Consider the following 16876-nt stretch of genomic DNA (forward strand, 5'->3'; position numbering starts at 1 on the left):
CATAGTACCTGTGTGTGTTCCCATTTGTATATAAGTTGGTATGTGGTGAAAGTCGCTTAGTCATGTCTGACTCTCTACAGCCACATGGACTGTAACTCGCCAGGCTCCTCGGTCCATGGAATTCTCCAGGCAAGAATATTGGAGTGGGTAGCCATTCCCTTCTCCAGGAGATCTTCCCAACCCAGGGATCGAACCCAGGGCTCCCACATTGCAGTTGGATTCTTAACCATCTGAGCCACCAGGGAAGCCCAGGGACCACCTCTCAATGGGATTTCCTTTCTCAGTGTACTAATTATATCTGTGTAAAAGTTTCATGAAGAAACTTCCAGCCCTGCCGCCAAGTTACATCACTAATTGCATTGATTATTTTCTTTTTTTTTTGCCACACCACATGGCTTTGGGATCTTAGTTTCCCCCCTTCCCCGCTCCAGGGATTGAACCTGGGCCCTAAGCAATGAAAGCTCAGAGTCTTAACCACTGGATTACCAGGGAATTTCCTCTTTTTCCATTTTTTAAATAGACCTTGCTTGTATTTAGAGAGATTGCTAATAAACAGTGAGACGTTCAAAATACGAAATATTTTAAAAGGAGACTGAAACTGGTGACAAATTAAGCCCTTGCATAATTAAGGAGTATGGTATTTTTCTACCAGCTTAATGCTTTTTTAAAAAGAATTGCACATATTTAGAAACTTCAGTTGTAAATTTCTACCCTAAAATGAGTTTTAAGGAACTCATTTAGTCCTTTAGTTTGGGTTAAGTTATATGAATTGAACACAGGTGTTGGTAGCAAAGGAGTTTTTGGTGTCTCTCTGTATTTTTTTTTCCCTTACAAGTTTGTTGAACCTAGCTTGTACTTCTTAACTGGGATCTAAAAGGCAAACTGACATACTGGTTGGTGCTTGGTTTAGAACTGGAAGCCTTGAAGCAGCGTTTCTGGAAGCATGCTAATCCAGCAGCCAGACCCAGGGCTGGTCAGAAGGTGAATGTGAACATCATAGTGAAAGATGTGGGCACTGACGGGAAGGAAGAGCTCAAGGCAGACGTGGTACCCGTGACTTTGGCAGCGGAGAAGCTGGATGGGGCAAGCCACACAAAACCAGGTATTTGAGTTCATGGAGCTGTTTTGTCTGTATATTTTTACTGGCCACGAGTAGGGTGGAGTGCCTGACTCTTGTACTCTGGCTGGTCTTCATGGCTGCTGAAGACCCTATAGTGAGACGTTATAGAATCTTTTTCTTGGGAGACTCTGGAGATTGGATATGGCCTAGTTGTATGAGGTGGGTAAGATGACTTTATTTCTTAAAATAGTTTTTGTCTTATTGTTTAAAAAAATACCCATTGTAGAAAATAAATGGAATAAATAACAAATTTCTGCAGTAAACAAAATTTCTGGAATAAACAAAAAGATTTTCTGTCAGAGACATCTTCTGTAACCATGTTGTATGGCCCTTTAAACTTTTTGCATGCATGTACATATCTGTTTGAAAACAAAATAATAATGCGGTCATACATCATGCATTCTGCTTTGTAGTCTGTATTAGGGACAGGTCTGTTGTTCCCACTCCCACTTTGAAAATATGAGCAATTTATCACATAGAAAAAAATTAAACACTTAGGAAAAGGTATAAAATGAAAAATTAGGGAGGGGACATATGTATACCTATGGCTGATTCATGTTGATGTTTGACAGAAAACAACAAAATTTTGTAAAGCAATTGTCCTTCAATTAAAAGATAAATTAAAAAAAAGAATTAGTCTTCCCAGAGGCAGCTTAACAATTTCATGTGTGTCCTAGGAAAATTCATATGCATTTACTATTGTGTAAGTGTATGAGAGAGAGACACTGAACACTTCCTCTCTGCCAGACACTGCTCTAGGTGCTTTACAGTAAATAACATCAGTGTCCTTATTTTCTATCTGGGGAAACTGATATACAAAGCATTTAAACAACTTGCTCAAATTTATATAACTAGTAAGTAAGAGATGGAGAAGGTGATGGCACCCCACTCCAGTATTCTTGCCTGGAAAATCTTATGGACAGAGGACCCTGGTAGGCTGCAGTCCATGGGATTGTAAAGAGTCGGACTCGACTGAGCGACTTCACTTTCACTTTTCACTTTCATGCATTGGAGAAGGAAATGCAACCCACTCCAGTGTTCTTGCCTGGAGAATCCCAGGGATGGGGGAGCCTGGTGGGCTGCTGTCTATGGGGTCTCACAGAGTCGGACATGACTGAAGTGACTTAGCAGCAGTAAGTAAGAGAATTAGTAGCCTAATCCTGACCATCTAACTCAGGAGTTCAGATATACATACTACTTTTGAGGTTTTTTTTTTTTTAACATCACATAATATTCCAATGTACAGGTATAACATGATTTGTTCTACTTCTGTTAAGGGACATCATGTTTGTTTCCGTTTTAGTATTTCATACAATATTGCATCCTAGTATCACATATATGTTAGTAAATCTTGATGCAGAATTCCTTACAGTGGAATCACTGAGTCCTAGTCACATTTTCCATCAAAATAAGTTGCACCAATTTTCACTCTGAATGACAGTGTGTAAGAGTTCCTGTTTCTTCCTGTTAATAATGGATATAACAAATGTTTGCCTAGTGTATAAAAAGTGGTATCATTATTTTGATTTGTATTGCTAGTAAGAAGTGAGGTTAAGCATTATTTTTAACACGAGTTCATATCTTTTGCTCATATTTACTCTTGAGTTTCTCTTTTTCTTCAATGTGGGTACACTTATCAATATTTTCCTTCATGGCTTCTAAGCCAGAGATTTTTGAAGGTCCACTTGCCCCCGTTCCTTTCTTTTTTTTTTTTTTTTTTTGCCTTTTTAAATAATAATTTTATAATCTCTGTAATATCCCAGGGTATAGAACATAATTATGGGAGTTATCGCCTACACTCAATTCCTAATATTCCCCCTTTGTTAAGATAACAAAAGCCTAAAATACGAAGGTCTCTGATTTTCCTTTTGTGATGTGCCTAGAACACTTCTGGAGTTGCCTGAAATGGGCACTTGTGTTGTTGTGTGTAGTCGGTCATTGCATCTAAAGCATCTCTTCATACTTTTGTTCAGGGGAAAAGCTTCAGGTGCTGAAAGCTAAACTTCAAGAAGCAATGAAACTCCGAAGGTTGGAGGAGCGTCAAAAACGCCAAGCATTACTCAAGTTAGATAATGAGGATGGATTTGAGGAGGAAGAGGAGGAGGAGGAGGAGGAAGAAATGACAGATGACTCCGAGGAAGATGGAGAAGAGGAGGGAGAGGAAGCCTTGGAGGAAGAAGAGGAGAAAGAAGAGGGAGTGGAGGAAGAAGGCAATGAGGAGGTTGCTGGCAATTACGTGGTTTTGTTACTAGGTCACAATGAATAAGGGAAAGAGAAAATCAGATCTGAGTAAGAGGCTGATGAGCATGTTTGACTGTAGAAGAGATTTCAGGGTCAGAGATGAAGGTAGCTCATGTGTACTGAATCTTGGTGCACTCAGCTCTTTCAGCCCCATGGAGCACCTGCAGCTCACAGTCATGCCCTGGCTTCTGCCCGTTGGTTTGCATATTGTCCTATAATGCTGATATCAAAATGGCTTTCTATTAAAGACTTTTATCTTTGTTGTTCATTTAGATTTCTCTATTTAGGAAAAGAAAGCAGTTTTAACCTTGGCCAGGTTGAGGTCTGGAATAAATTCTCAGGCCAAGACCTTCCCAAGTTAATTGTTGAAGAAGGTATTTGTAGATGGGCCTCTTGCCCTTGTTCTAAGGTATTGTTTTCCACCTAGAGAAGACAGGTGATGGTAGGATTTTTTGTATTAGGAAGAGGAAAAGTGTCCTTGTTTGAACAGTGGAGTCATTTGAAAGAGCTGGTTAATGTTTACCCCTTGGTAAAGGAAGAGGAAAGCCATGGCTGAACCGAGCAGGGTGTCACAGTCTGGTTGAAGGCCAGGAGTTGTCCTGCAATCTCAGGCTAATCATGCAGTTTCTCACTGACTCAGTTAAATGATAATCCAGTTCATTCAGAATCTTGTAGCAGTTTTGAAAGGGTAAAAGGTAAAGTAACAAAGTATAAAAGAGCTCTAGAAGTGTCTACAACTAATAAATTGTGTCAATGATGATGGCTGGCCTGAGCTCCCTTCAGGTTTACCTTTTCAGATTTAAGAGGTGACTTGTAACTAAGCAGCCATATTTCAGCTAGTATGTTTGCTTTAAAATTTTTTGACTTGTACTATTTTGTTTTTGGGTGGCGTGACTGATAAAGACTGCAGAATTCCTTCTCGGTGGTGAAGAAATAGAAACCAAAGATGAGAAAGAAATAGATAAAGAAAATGATGATGGCAGTGGTGAAATTGGCAAGCCGGTCGGCCTGTCTGTCCCCAAGCCTCTCTCATCTGATTCTACCTTCCTTCTGTTCAAGGACAGCTCTTCCAAGATGGGGTAAGTAATTCTCTCTAAGGAAAGATAAGATTCCCTGGTAAATACCAGGGAATTTGCCCCTCTTGGAAGAAGTAGAAACAGATATTCAATTTACCTACTTATTTTGTAGTTACTCTCCTAGTGAAGAAAAATCAGAAATAGATGAAAACTCAGGCAAAAGACCTAGCAAATTAGGTAAGTAGTGACTCTTATATAGAACTTGAAACATGATTTTTCTCTGATCCTCCAGCTTTAACATTTAAGGACTACAATTCCATAAGGTTCCATTTTTCTGAACCTTGGTGAACTTTTCCCAGTCTTACCTGTGACCATGATAGGAATTTATGAACTATATTGTTTTTCTTGGGAATTCCCTTGTGGTCCAGTGGTTCAGACTCCATGCTTTCACTGTTGACGGCCCAGGTTCAATTCCTGGTCAGGGAACTAAGATCTCACACGTTGCATGTTGTAGCCAACAAACAAACAAAAAATCCCAAATATTTCTCTTGGTCCAGTTTTTGAAATCTTACATGCAGTTTCTTTCCAGTTGACCCTGAGCATTTAATAGGTCGTTAGTGAATATGTGTTGATCGAGTGAAACATGAAACATTTCTATCATGTAGATCAAAGGAAGATGTATAAGTGATTAGATAATGGAAAGGGTAATCATAGGCATTAGGGAAGGTGAGAGAAAGACAGGAACTTTGAGGTGTCACTTAGCTCAGAGTGATAAACCCTGATTGTATGATGCTATCTTAGTACCATAATTGACCTTTAATGTAATGTTTTAGAACATGTAATTTGAGAGGTCTACCAGTGGATCTTACCAGACAGTTTCATTCTCAACTCTTTCCTAAACAAATCTGACTTATTTCTGGGAATCATGCACTTAAAAGTTGTCTTTCTTTAGATGAAGATGATTCATGCTCATTACTGACAAAGGAGAGCAGCCACAATAGCAGCTTTGAGCTGATAGGCTCCACACTTCCATCCTATCAGCCTTGTAACAGACAAACAGGCCGTGGGACCAGTCTTTTCCCTACAGCAGGAGGATTCAGATCTCCTTCCCCAGGGCTATTTCGAGCCAGTTTGGTCAGTTCAGCCTCTAAGGTGAGATGGTAATGGTTTTCTAATCTCCTCCCCCTTTTGCTTCCCACATTGCTAAATAAAGTGTGTCCAAGCCAAAAACTCCCACCACATTATGTATGTTCAGTTTTAAAAATCCACCCCCTTTGTGTATTAAAAACAAGCCTCATCCAGGGTTCTTTCTTTCTTGAGGATGTTTTTTTTAAGCTTCTCTTGGCTATGCATTGTCCTCCCCAACTGCAATTGCCTGAGAGTAGATTAAATTTTACAAATAGCAGCTTCTGTTGTCATGACAGTGAATGACATTTGTAAAATGTTTTGTTTTTGTTTGGTTTTGTTTTGGTGCCAGAGTTCAGGAAAGCTGTCTGAGCCTTCACTTCCCATAGAGGATTCCCAAGATCTGTATAACGCCTCCCCAGAACCTAAGACACTTTTCCTAGGAGCAGGAGACTTCCAGTTCTGCTTAGAAGATGACACTCAGAGCCAACTGTTGGATGCAGATGGGTAGGTAGTTTTATGTTTCTGTGGGTGGGACGGTGCTGGGTACTGCTTAATTTTGTTTAAAAATAAAGCGAGCTTCTGTCACTCCATCTGTGCTTTCTCTTCTGAGAAAGAGAGGTGTGCAGACCATTAGTATATTCTACAACTTTGAACAAAGTCTATCTAGAAAATAAAAAGTAAATAGCCTTGCTAGCATTCTGATCCCTCAATTTCTACCTTATTAGACCTGCATAACTCTTATAAGGTCATCATATTTCCCTGTAACCATATCCCTGCGGGCTCAAATGGTAAAGAATCTGCCCTGCAGTGCTGGAGACCTGGGTTTGATCCCTGGGTCGGAAAGATCCCCTGGAGAAGGAAATGGCAACCTGCTCCAGTATTCTTGCCTGGAGAATTCCATGGACAGAGGAGCCTGGAGGTCCCCAGTCCATGGCATCGCAGACAGTCGGACACGACTGAGTGACTTAACACTTTCACTTTCATCCCACTACGTTAGGATTTTTAGGTGGCACTGAGAATTGGCACCTCTGTGGCACATTACATGGCCATAACACCAGGCCCTACTCTAGCACCATCTGAAGCCCCGAATTAGCCTTTACCCTTTGTCTTTTGAATAGCCTTTATTCTTTCATAAACATCCCCCTCCCTCTCAAGGTTATCACAGGCTAAAGTCTGACACTCTTGTCTTCTGGTTCAGAATTCAGCTTCTAACTTTGCTTTTGGAAATGAGTTCAGGCTTTTCCCCCACTACTTTTTTTTTTTCCTGGAGCATTTCTCACACTCTTCATTGGGCTTGTAGGTTCTTAAATGTTAGAAACCACAGGAATCAATACCAAGATTTGAAGCCTCGGTTACCGTTGGCCAGTATGGATGAGAACGCCATGGATGCCAACATGGATGAACTGTTGGATTTGTGTACTGGGAAGTTTGCATCTCAGGCTGAAAAGCCTCTGCCTGGGAAGAGTGACAAGAAAGAGAACATGGAGGAACTTCTGGATCTTTGTTCAGGAAAATTTACTTCTCAGGGTAATTATCCAACGAAGCAGCAAGGCTCACCCACCCAAATATCTTAAGTCATTGTCCATGTGAAGAAGTGCTTTAGTCTCAGGTGAAATGTTCACAGAAAACAGCCATGGTGGATTCTTGAACCTAGGTTGAATTCACTGCTTAGCTCCTAACATTTAGAGCTCTTACTTTTTTAGGATGGTGAAGTATCACCTTAAGACTGCTTTAACTTTGGCCGTATGACTTGTCATTTGTGGCTGGAATATGTGCAAAGCTTAGAGCGGTGTCTACTGCAGAGTAGATTTCATATAAATGCTAAGTTATTACTTCCACCTGCATACCCTTTTCTCCTTCTCACACCCCTGCTAGAATGTAAGCTCTTTGGGAGCTGGGATCTTTGTTTTATTCACTGCTGTCTCCCTGGTGCCTGGCACATAGTAAGCACTAAATAAGGATTTGTTGAATGAATGGATGGTGAGCTCTTTTTGGCAAGCTTACCTTAGAACTGTGTTGAGCTGGCATGTCTTCAGATGGCTGGGGAAAGAGGATAAAGCTGTCAGTTCTTGGTGACAAATCTTTTTCTTTGTTGTAATGTAGATGTCTCTACTCTGGATCCATCAGAGTTAAATAAGCAGGAGAAGGAGAGTAGCCTGGGTGATCCAATGGAAGAAGCACTCGCTCTTTGTTCAGGCTCTTTCCCAACAGACCGGTGAGTCTCAGTGATCTGAGGGAATTTGGCAAGTTCCATGTTCTGATAAAGTACAGGGGTAGCTTCTCTGGGCTTAGCAGTAAATGGTCATCATAGGGGCTTCATATCCTGAGAGTCTTGCAGTGGGTTTGAGTCTCATATTTGCATAGAGAAATTATTTATTATAATGCTTTCATTTAGTTGATTGGGAACAGGGTAAAAAAGGCAAGAAAAAGCACATGAAAGTTCTCAACATTACCAGTGATTAAGGAAATACAAATCAAAATCCCATTTTTTAAACACTTCCTCACTCCCAGCACTTATTCCACTTTTGGGTATATACACAGAAGAACTGAGAACACAGTTTCTTAGTAGATATTTGTACACCCATGATCATAGCAGCATTATTCATAATAGTCAAAACGTGGAAGCATCCCAAGTGGATGCATATATGCTGCTGCTGCTTCTGCTAAGTCACTTCAGTCGTGTCCGACTCTGTGCGACCCCATAGACGGCAGCCCACCAGGCTCCCCTGTCCCTGGGATTCTCCAGGCAAGAACACTGGAGTGGGTTGCCATTTCCTTCTCCAATGCATGAAAGTGAAAAGTGAAAGTGAAGTCGCTCAGTCGTGTCTGACTCTTAGCAACCCCATGGACTGCAGCCCACCAGGCTCCTCTGTCCATGGGATTTTCCAGGCAGGAGTACTGGAGTGGGTGCAATTGCCTTCTCCAGGATGCATACATAGTGGAATATTATTCAGCCTTTAAAAGGGAAGGGGATTCTGATACATGATAAGACATGGATGAACTGTGAGGAGATTATGCTAAGTAAAATGAGTCATTCACAAATATGCAAATACTGTATGATTCCATTTATATGAGGTACTTAGTGTAGTCAAATTCATACAGACAGGAAGTAGGAAGGTGTTTGCCAGGGGCTGTGCTGCCGTAAGAATGAGGAGTTGGTATTGAAAGGGTATAGAGTTTTAGTTTTTTAAGAAGAAAAGTGTTCTAGAGGTTGGTTGGATAACACTGTGAATGTACTTAACACTAATGAACTGTACACTTAAAATGGTTAAGATAGTAAACTTTATGTTGTATGTATTTTATCACAGTTAAAAACAATTTTTTTTTTTTTTTTGAAAGGCAAGGTATCTTGTTTCCTGTTTCTTGAAGAGATTGTTGGGGCTATAAGATATTTTCAGTCCCCAGGTTGGCTGACTGCTTATAGTTGGCTTTCAACAACTTTGTATGGGTTTGTTGATTTGCATCTTAGGGAAGAAGAAGGTGAAGAGGAGGAATTTGGAGACTTTCGGCTTGTCCCAAATGATAATGAATTTGATAGTGATGAGGTGAGTTTGAAGGGAACAAAGTAATCATAACTGAACTCCATGTATAGCTGCTGGGGATTTTTGTTTTGTAGTTTGAATTCTTGAGACGTCTGTTTGGCATGTTATCAAAAGCAATTTCCTAGACTGAAATGTTTGGGCAGAAGTTTCTGAATCTGTCTTAGCTGAGGGCGCATTTTATGCTGTGTAGCTTTGCGTGTGATACTGTATGACTTTGCAGGATGAGCACAGTGATTCTGACAAGGAGGATCTGACACCGGAAGACCGTGAAGATGATGATGAGGAAGACCTCCTGCAGCAGTCAGAGAAGTTGAAACGGCAAATGTAGGTGTTACAGCCCTTCCTTCCATTGCAATAAAGTTCTCCTGACGGTTGAGCTGTAGCTTGCCACCACATTTTACCTACATTTACTGGTTCTATTTTTGCTTTTTGTGGTTAACACAGATTGAATAACATCCATTTACATGATATCTTTTGAGTATTCAAAGATAGTCACAACTTCTTCAAGTGATTTCTGTACTAAACATCACTAGTTCTTCAGCTGTTTCTCACGTGACGTTGCTTCCAGACTCTTCACATATGTGGATTCTCTTTATCTTCAGGTGTGGTCTGACTACTGCCCTGTGTGGTGGTGCAGCCACATCCCTTGCTCTGGTTGCCTACTACTTGTAAAGTAACCCATAAGCATAAGAACTGAGTCACTGGAGAGCCTGAGGATCTAGTAGATGATTACAATTCCGCGTGTCTTTTTTCCTTTGAATTACCATCATTCCAGGTCTTCCTCTTCCTAGTTTCAGGCAAATGACCCACCATTAATTTTTTAAATATTTTGTTGTTTTGATGATGAAAGTAAGCCATTTATTTTAGAAGATTTAAAAGAATACAGAAAGATAAGGCATCCATGTCCACCATTCAGAATATTTGTGAAAGTGGTGGTAGTGTTGTTATTGCCTTTGTTAGGCATATATTTTCATATGGTTGAGATCTGTAAAGTGTTTTATATATACAGTTTTGCATCTTGCTTTTTTCACCACTTACTATATCTGTAAATATTTTTCCATGATATTGAAAATTGTATAAAAACCGTTTTAATTTTATTTTATTGTATGTGGATGACTTTTAGATTTCAAATATAGGACATCATATTGATCCTTATTAGATTTATTTGTTGTGTTTAGCCCATCATTCCATTCTGTTGAGATCAGTTTTGGATTCTAATTTGTCACCTGTCAAATTAACCATCTCATACAGCTTTGGGTCATCTATAGATTTTTTTCTAAGGCAGTGGTTCTTAAACCGTATTTAACTATAGTGTCCTTTGTTCAAATGAAGTCTTATAAAGAATGGCAGCTAAAAGTTGAGCTGCTCAAAGAGGGTTAGATGGGAAGATTGAGGAGCTTGGTGGCTTTTGGCCCCTGAAGGAATTCCTCAGGAACCCTAGGATTTAGAGGAACTCAGCTTTAAAATAATAATGCAAGTCTTTGATAAAAATCACCTTTCAGAAAGCCATCAAGCTTCTGCCATTCTTGACCATAGATAACAGCAATATGAACTCAAGGTGACAGTCAATTTGTTTTCAGTATGACCTGAAGTCAGAAAAACGAACTTGTGGTGGTTTTGATTACCACTAACTGAGCCTCAATAGTCACTGGAAGGACTGATGCTAAAGCTGAAGCTCCAATACTTTGGCCACCTGATGGAAGCAGCTGACTCATTGGAAAAGACCCTGGTGCTGGGAAAGATTGAGAGCGAGAAGAGGAGGGGGGCGACAGAGGATGAGATGGCATCACTGACTCAGTGGGCATGAGTCTGAGCAATCCCCCGGAGACAGTAAAGAACAGGAAAGCCTGGTGCACTGCAGTCCATGGGGTCACGAAGAGCTGGACACGACTGAGTGACTGAACAGCAACAAGTGAGCCTCAGTCATACCTGTAACTTGTGGGTCAAGATTTGACAGGCTGAGGAAGACCCCAGGCTATTACCTTTCCGTACCATACTGTCTCTAGTCTATCTCCTGAAGCTGGTGAGCCTAAATGCAAAACAAAATAGTGTGAACCTTCTGACAGGTATGTCTCAAATATATAGAGGAGATTGAGAGCTCTGGCTTTGGACTCACCGGCCTGGGTTGAATCCAGACTCTGCTGCCTCCCAGCTGTGTGGCCATCAGGAAGTTGTTTACTCTCTGAGTTTCAGTTCCTTCAACTGTAAATCAAAGGGAACAATAATAATACCCCTCCCTGAGATAATGCAATAGTGCTCCAAAGTACAGTTATTGGCACAAAGTATATATTAAATAACAGGCTTTTAAGTATTATACAAACGTATTATTATTATTAATTTATGCTTGTTATTAGAGGTGGCTGTGTGTTCTGCTTTTCTCATTGCTGTGCATATATTCATTGTTGTATTTTCCAATTTTCAATATTGTTTTCCAGGAGATTAAAGAAATACCTGGAGGACGAGGCAGAGGTGTCAGGGAGTGACATGGGAAGCGAAGATGAGTATGATGGGGAAGAGCTTGATGAATATGAAGAGGATGTGATTGATGAAGTACTTCCCTCTGATGAGGAACTGCAGAGTCAAGTCAAGAAAATACACATGTCAGTATCCCAACAAGCCCTTCTGAGCAGTGGGGTGCATCTTAAGGCAGGCCCTAAAAGCAGCCAGAGTGGCCCTGGTTTTGAACACCGTATTTCTCCTCTCGTAGGAAAACAATGTTAGATGATGATAAGCGCGAGCTACGTTTGTACCAAGAAAGGTACCTTGCTGATGGGGACCTGCACAGCGATGGTCCTGGACGAATGAGGAGATTCCGATGGAAAAACATAGGTATCGTGATCATTGCCTTTAGAAGCAAACGGTACAAGGTCCATGTTTGTCCAGTTTAAGCCGGCAAGAGGAGTTCAAAACTATAGCAGACAGTTGTGGTGGACCTGGCCTTGACCTTTATTTTCCATTAGTGGATGGGAAAAGTTTGTGTCAGTATATTGTAAATGAACAGGGTTCACTAGTGTCTGTCAAGACACCCTCTCTTGTGGGGATTGCAGAATGCTAATAGCCTTAACTCTGCTTTAGATGATGCTTCCCAGATGGACTTGTTCCACAGAGACTCTGATGATGATCAGATTGAAGAACAGCTTGACGAGACGGAAGCCAGATGGAGAAAAGAGCGAATTGAACGAGAGCAGTGGCTTCGGGACCATGTAGGAAGCCTGCAAGAGATTCACCTATTCCAACCCTAGATATGAGGGTCATCTCAGTCACCCAGCTTGTCATGATAGTTGTCAAAACCTTGGGCAGTGTATTGCTGTCTCTTTTAATCCTTGAATTTTCTTTTATGCTTTGAAAAGACTACCACGGGCAGTTGTATTCATGTTTTTGTCCAAAATACTTTTTTTTTTTTTGTCTGAAGCAACAGAGGGTAGCAAAAAGGAAAACAAATGTTATCCCAAGTACTCTAGCTTCCAGGCTATGCTAATTCTTTGGGTCTTTGGGGGAACCGTGGGCTTCTGTTAATGCTGTCTGATTTTTATTTTCAGGCACAGCAGGGGAAAATTGCAGCTGAAGATGAAGAAGAGATTGGGGAAGACAGTCAGTTTATGATGCTGGCCAAGAAGGTTACAGCCAAAGCCCTGCAGAAGAATGGTGAGCTCTTAGTCCTTCACAGGGGCTGTCCCCCTGGATTGTAGGTGCTGGAGCCTTGGGGGTGACTCCAGCCCTCAGAGGCTGTTGCAGCTTAGTCGTGGCCCTGTGTCTAATATTATCTTAAAGGGGCCCCTCGGATGGGAAGAGACAATATTCTTTCAATCGAATTCTACTGGACAGTAGATATTGTAGTGGAGGGTGTATATAGCTGGTTTTGCTTTATGTTCTAAGGCAGCTCGTGCATGTGTGCGTGCTGAGTTGCTTCATTCGTGTCTAGCTCTTTGTGACCCCATTGACTGTAGCCTGCCAGGCTCCTCTGTCCATGGTACTCTCCAGGCAAGAATACTGGAGTGGGTTCCCATGCCCTCCTCCAGAGGATCTTGCCAACACACTGATCAAACCCGCATCTCGGGTTCTTTACCACTAGCGCCACCTGGGAAGCCCTGTAAGGCAGCTCAGAGGAGTGAATTCTGGCTTCTTTGTTTAGTCGCCCAGGATTATATACCTAAGTGTTAGAGCTCGAATTTGTCTTATCACTGTTGTTTTTTCTTATTATTACTGTTAATCAGACAGTAAGTTTAGCTGAATTGTCTGTCTTAACCACTTACTATACTTTCAAATCATGATTATAAAATAATCAGAGTTCCTCTGGCCTCAGTTTATTAGTTTAGTTAAGGGCCTGATAGTTTGTTTAGATTTAAAAGTAATTCTACCCAGTTTTGCCCAGAGCAGGCCTCTCTGTCTTTTCTTTTCAGTCAGTCACACTGTGGTTATTCAAGAATCAAAGTCTTTATTCAGAAATCCTTTTGAAGCCATCAAACCGGGAAGTGACAACCAGGTTGGTTGGGGACCTTGTTTGCGTGAAGTCATGATTTGCAATGTTAAAAGGCCTCAGTCAGGTTAAGGGAGTGCTCTGTCATTAGGGGAGGGAGGTGGCTGTGGGCAATGGAAGTAGGTGTCAAAGGAGCCTGCTATTCCTTTTCTATTTGAGCAGGGTGGAAATGTGTCCCCTCCATACCTGGCGGGTGCAGGGAGGAGCTGGCTTCTCCTTTCTTGGAATTTGATACCAGATGACTCTTCTTTCCTCAGCTGAAGACAGGCTCCCTGCTCAACCAGCCCAAAGCTGTGCTTCAGAAACTGGCTGCCCTCTCTGACCTCAACCCCAGTGCTCCCCGAAATTCTAGAAACTTCGTCTTCCATACACTTTCTCCTGTCAAGGCTGAGGCAGCAAAGGAATCATCTAAGCCTCGGGTAGGGAATTTGAGAACTGATTTGGCGACTCTCCAAAGCAGAGTGAATGAATGAGTGAATTGAATTGAATTGAAAATATATATGTATTTCTGGCTTAAAGATTTATGCTATAGTGTTAATCTTGCATTCCCAATAAGGTACAAGGGGATTGCTAACCCCAGTAAGTATAATCAGCTGTGAGACTTGCCTGGAAATTTTCAATTTCTTTTTTTCCTAATTATCCATGATTTAACTATGAGCTGCTTAAGAGCTGATTGAAGCTAAGTATGAGTGAACCACAACCTGTACAAAGGTCTTGAGTTGATTCTTGTCTCTTTCTCTGCTCTGTAGGTACGGAGAAGGGGTCCGTCTTTAATGACATCCACTTCACCTAAGCGCCTCAAAACAGATGATAGTACTTCAGAATCGAAGCAAAGCATCTTCCGTTACTTGGAAAGCTAGCGCTATGAGGGCGCCAGCACCTCTGTGGGGGCTCCATTGAGAAGTATCTGGCACTGAAGGCTGAAATTGATGCTCACGTGGATGATCCCCACCTCCTTCACAGTCAGTGCATTAAGACTGAGGACAGAGATTCCCGTTCTTTCCACCCTGTGGCTCTGGACATCTCTTTCCTAGTATTACTTCCTGGGTTGGCCACTAACAATTCTGGAGTGTTTACAACAGCAACTTATGGGATACCTGAGTGTCCTCCATTAAATATTTGACATTTTACCCTAGCAGCTAACTGGATTGATTCCTTTTGGTGAAAGGGGTAGTTGGAGGAAGAAAAAGTGTGACAGGACAGAAAATTGCAGAAAGCAGTGAATATTGAAACTGCAATGATGCCTTCACACCCCTACGACATGCAGGATGGTGACCAGGACTCAGTGAGAGGGGCTTCTTAGAGGACCTAGGAATCAACAGATGGGCTATTTTAGAAGTCATGCCCCTTCCGTTTTCCTTTCTGGCCCTTCCCAGGGCAGTCTCAAATTTCCAGTTCACTTTTGCTTCCTTTAATAAGCACTCAAACTGGTACCCAAGTCAGAAAGAGCAAATTTTCTGGAGTATGAGGATGAAGATAGAAGGTTACACCCAGTGGCCATCCACATTAGATAGTCTGTGGACCAGAGACCTCTCTTCTAGGACTTCAATTTTTGATTTGAAACACTGTTGCTCAAGGACCTTCCTTCTCATTCTGACCGAAGAATTATATATAATCATTATTTATTTCATTCAGCTGGGTTGAGTACGTTGCCCTGACCAGAGGACAATGAAGTAATAACTTCATTACTTATTTTGAGAGAAGACCATCAAGGAGTTTCATCAAAATGTTGTCAAGAGGATTGCCACCAGTCCCAGTTTTCTCCGAACCACCATGAGGTTCTCAAGAATTTTAAACAGATATTTTTTCCCCCCTCGGAACCAAACGTCACTGCTTCCTTGGAAAAACGTCCCATGTAAACACTGTGGTTTCACTGTCATGAGCTGGACTTGGGAAGCTGGGTGAGCTGTGCCAGTTTTTTTTAACTGGTTGAGGAATCCCAATTTAACTGATGGAATTAGGATATAGGTTTTATGCAGTTGTTTCTAATGTACAAGATGCTGACTTTGATGGAATTTGCATTTGTATATTTGTAATCTTATAACAGAGAAAATGTATATAAAGATGTTTTAATATGTATGTAGTTTTTCAATAAATCCAGTGCCTTGAAGGCACGATTTGGTGTCCAGACTAAATGCTCATTCTTAGGTCAGAACCTGTCTACTGTTGAGCGTCTTGTTTTCGGGAGCCTCTCTCCCAGGGGAGGCCTCTCGGGGCCTGCTGTGAGAGGCACTGCCGTTGTCCCCTCAGTGTCTTCTCAACTCCGGTGAATCGATCACGTTAACTTACCAAGTGGTCTGGGTGTGCAGGGAGGAGAGTTTACATGTATATTACTGTCCTTTGATTGACAGCTGTGGGTCCAAGGTGATCATCATTGCCCCTCCCTTTGAGTGCTCTAAACAGTGCCCAAGGCTTGGCAGCCCCTGCTGGGCAACACAGAACTAGGGGCAAGGGCTGGATATTTCTCCCCTCTTCCTTTCCCATATCCTTTTTTGAGGGGGAGAGATGAAAAAGAGGATTTTGGAGTTGACTGCCAAAGATAAGAAAATCAGTGCCTGAGAAATCTAGGGAGCAAAGGGTTTCTACTCTAAGCTCCAAAAAGAAAGCACTCTTTGGAGACAGAAAAGCTGAGGCTTAAGTTCTGCGTTACTTTTCCCCGTGCCAGCACAGCTGTCAGAAGGCAAGCTAAGCTTTGACCCTGGTATGACTGAAGTAGAGAGCGGTGACCTGACCACATGCCCTGTGCCCAGAGCACTGAGCCATCAGCTTCAGCTCCCTTCTAATGAAACAGCATACCCCAGGGCCTGTGCTCCTGCTAGGACTCGGCTTCACTAGCTTGGAGATTACATACTTGGAGAGGTGAGAGCCTGTGAGTCTGGGAGATTGGGGTGATCAGTGTCTTTGTGTTCCACACACTGGGGTAGGAACACATGGTACTTACTTGATTTAAACAGGTTTCTGATATTAATTCAGTCCCCAGCCGCACAAACCATACTTGAGTCTCTTCCATAAAGCATCAGGTTATACTCACCCGAGTGCTGTGAAGACAGGGTGCTCAGAATTTCTTGTGCAAATTCTCAACTGCCTCTCTACAAACTTCACCCTGCTTTGAGAATCTCTAATGGCTCAGAGGGGGTGTCTCGGGGTTTTATCTCCCAGAGGTCTATCTAATAACTTCTGGAGCTTCCTCTCCTGAGGTTTGTACACTGAAGAACAGGGGAAAGTATTTGGCAGGGGAATATTGGGAAGGGAGGAATTTTGTGATCTTGGTGGCTCAGCTGATAAATCCACCTACAATGCAGCAGACCTGGGTTCAATCCCTGAGTTGGGAAGATCCCCAGGAGAAAGGAAT

The 16876-nt window shown here is 41.9% G+C and overlaps 1 protein-coding gene across 1 annotated transcript in view; it reads left to right on the top strand.

Moving 5' to 3' along the window:
- The window catches only part of CLSPN (claspin), a 28458-nt gene extending 12804 nt beyond the window's left edge, over window positions 1-15654 (top strand). Inside the window, exons 9-25 of the mRNA XM_006051557.3 lie at window positions 911-1102; window positions 3094-3341; window positions 4265-4440; window positions 4550-4614; window positions 5330-5529; window positions 5855-6009; window positions 6806-7032; window positions 7609-7720; window positions 8975-9050; window positions 9268-9371; window positions 11483-11647; window positions 11755-11876; window positions 12123-12250; window positions 12587-12692; window positions 13448-13530; window positions 13782-13943; window positions 14274-15654. Of these exons, the coding sequence (XP_006051619.3) occupies window positions 911-1102; window positions 3094-3341; window positions 4265-4440; window positions 4550-4614; window positions 5330-5529; window positions 5855-6009; window positions 6806-7032; window positions 7609-7720; window positions 8975-9050; window positions 9268-9371; window positions 11483-11647; window positions 11755-11876; window positions 12123-12250; window positions 12587-12692; window positions 13448-13530; window positions 13782-13943; window positions 14274-14384 (2432 nt within the window). The 3' untranslated portion in view covers window positions 14385-15654. The remainder of the gene's footprint in view (window positions 1-910; window positions 1103-3093; window positions 3342-4264; window positions 4441-4549; window positions 4615-5329; window positions 5530-5854; window positions 6010-6805; window positions 7033-7608; window positions 7721-8974; window positions 9051-9267; window positions 9372-11482; window positions 11648-11754; window positions 11877-12122; window positions 12251-12586; window positions 12693-13447; window positions 13531-13781; window positions 13944-14273) is intronic.
- Window positions 15655-16876: the final 1222 nt, after the last annotated feature.

Source organism: Bubalus bubalis, chromosome 6, assembly GCF_019923935.1.
Source record: "Bubalus bubalis isolate 160015118507 breed Murrah chromosome 6, NDDB_SH_1, whole genome shotgun sequence".
NCBI classification, from domain to species: Eukaryota; Metazoa; Chordata; class Mammalia; order Artiodactyla; family Bovidae; genus Bubalus; species Bubalus bubalis.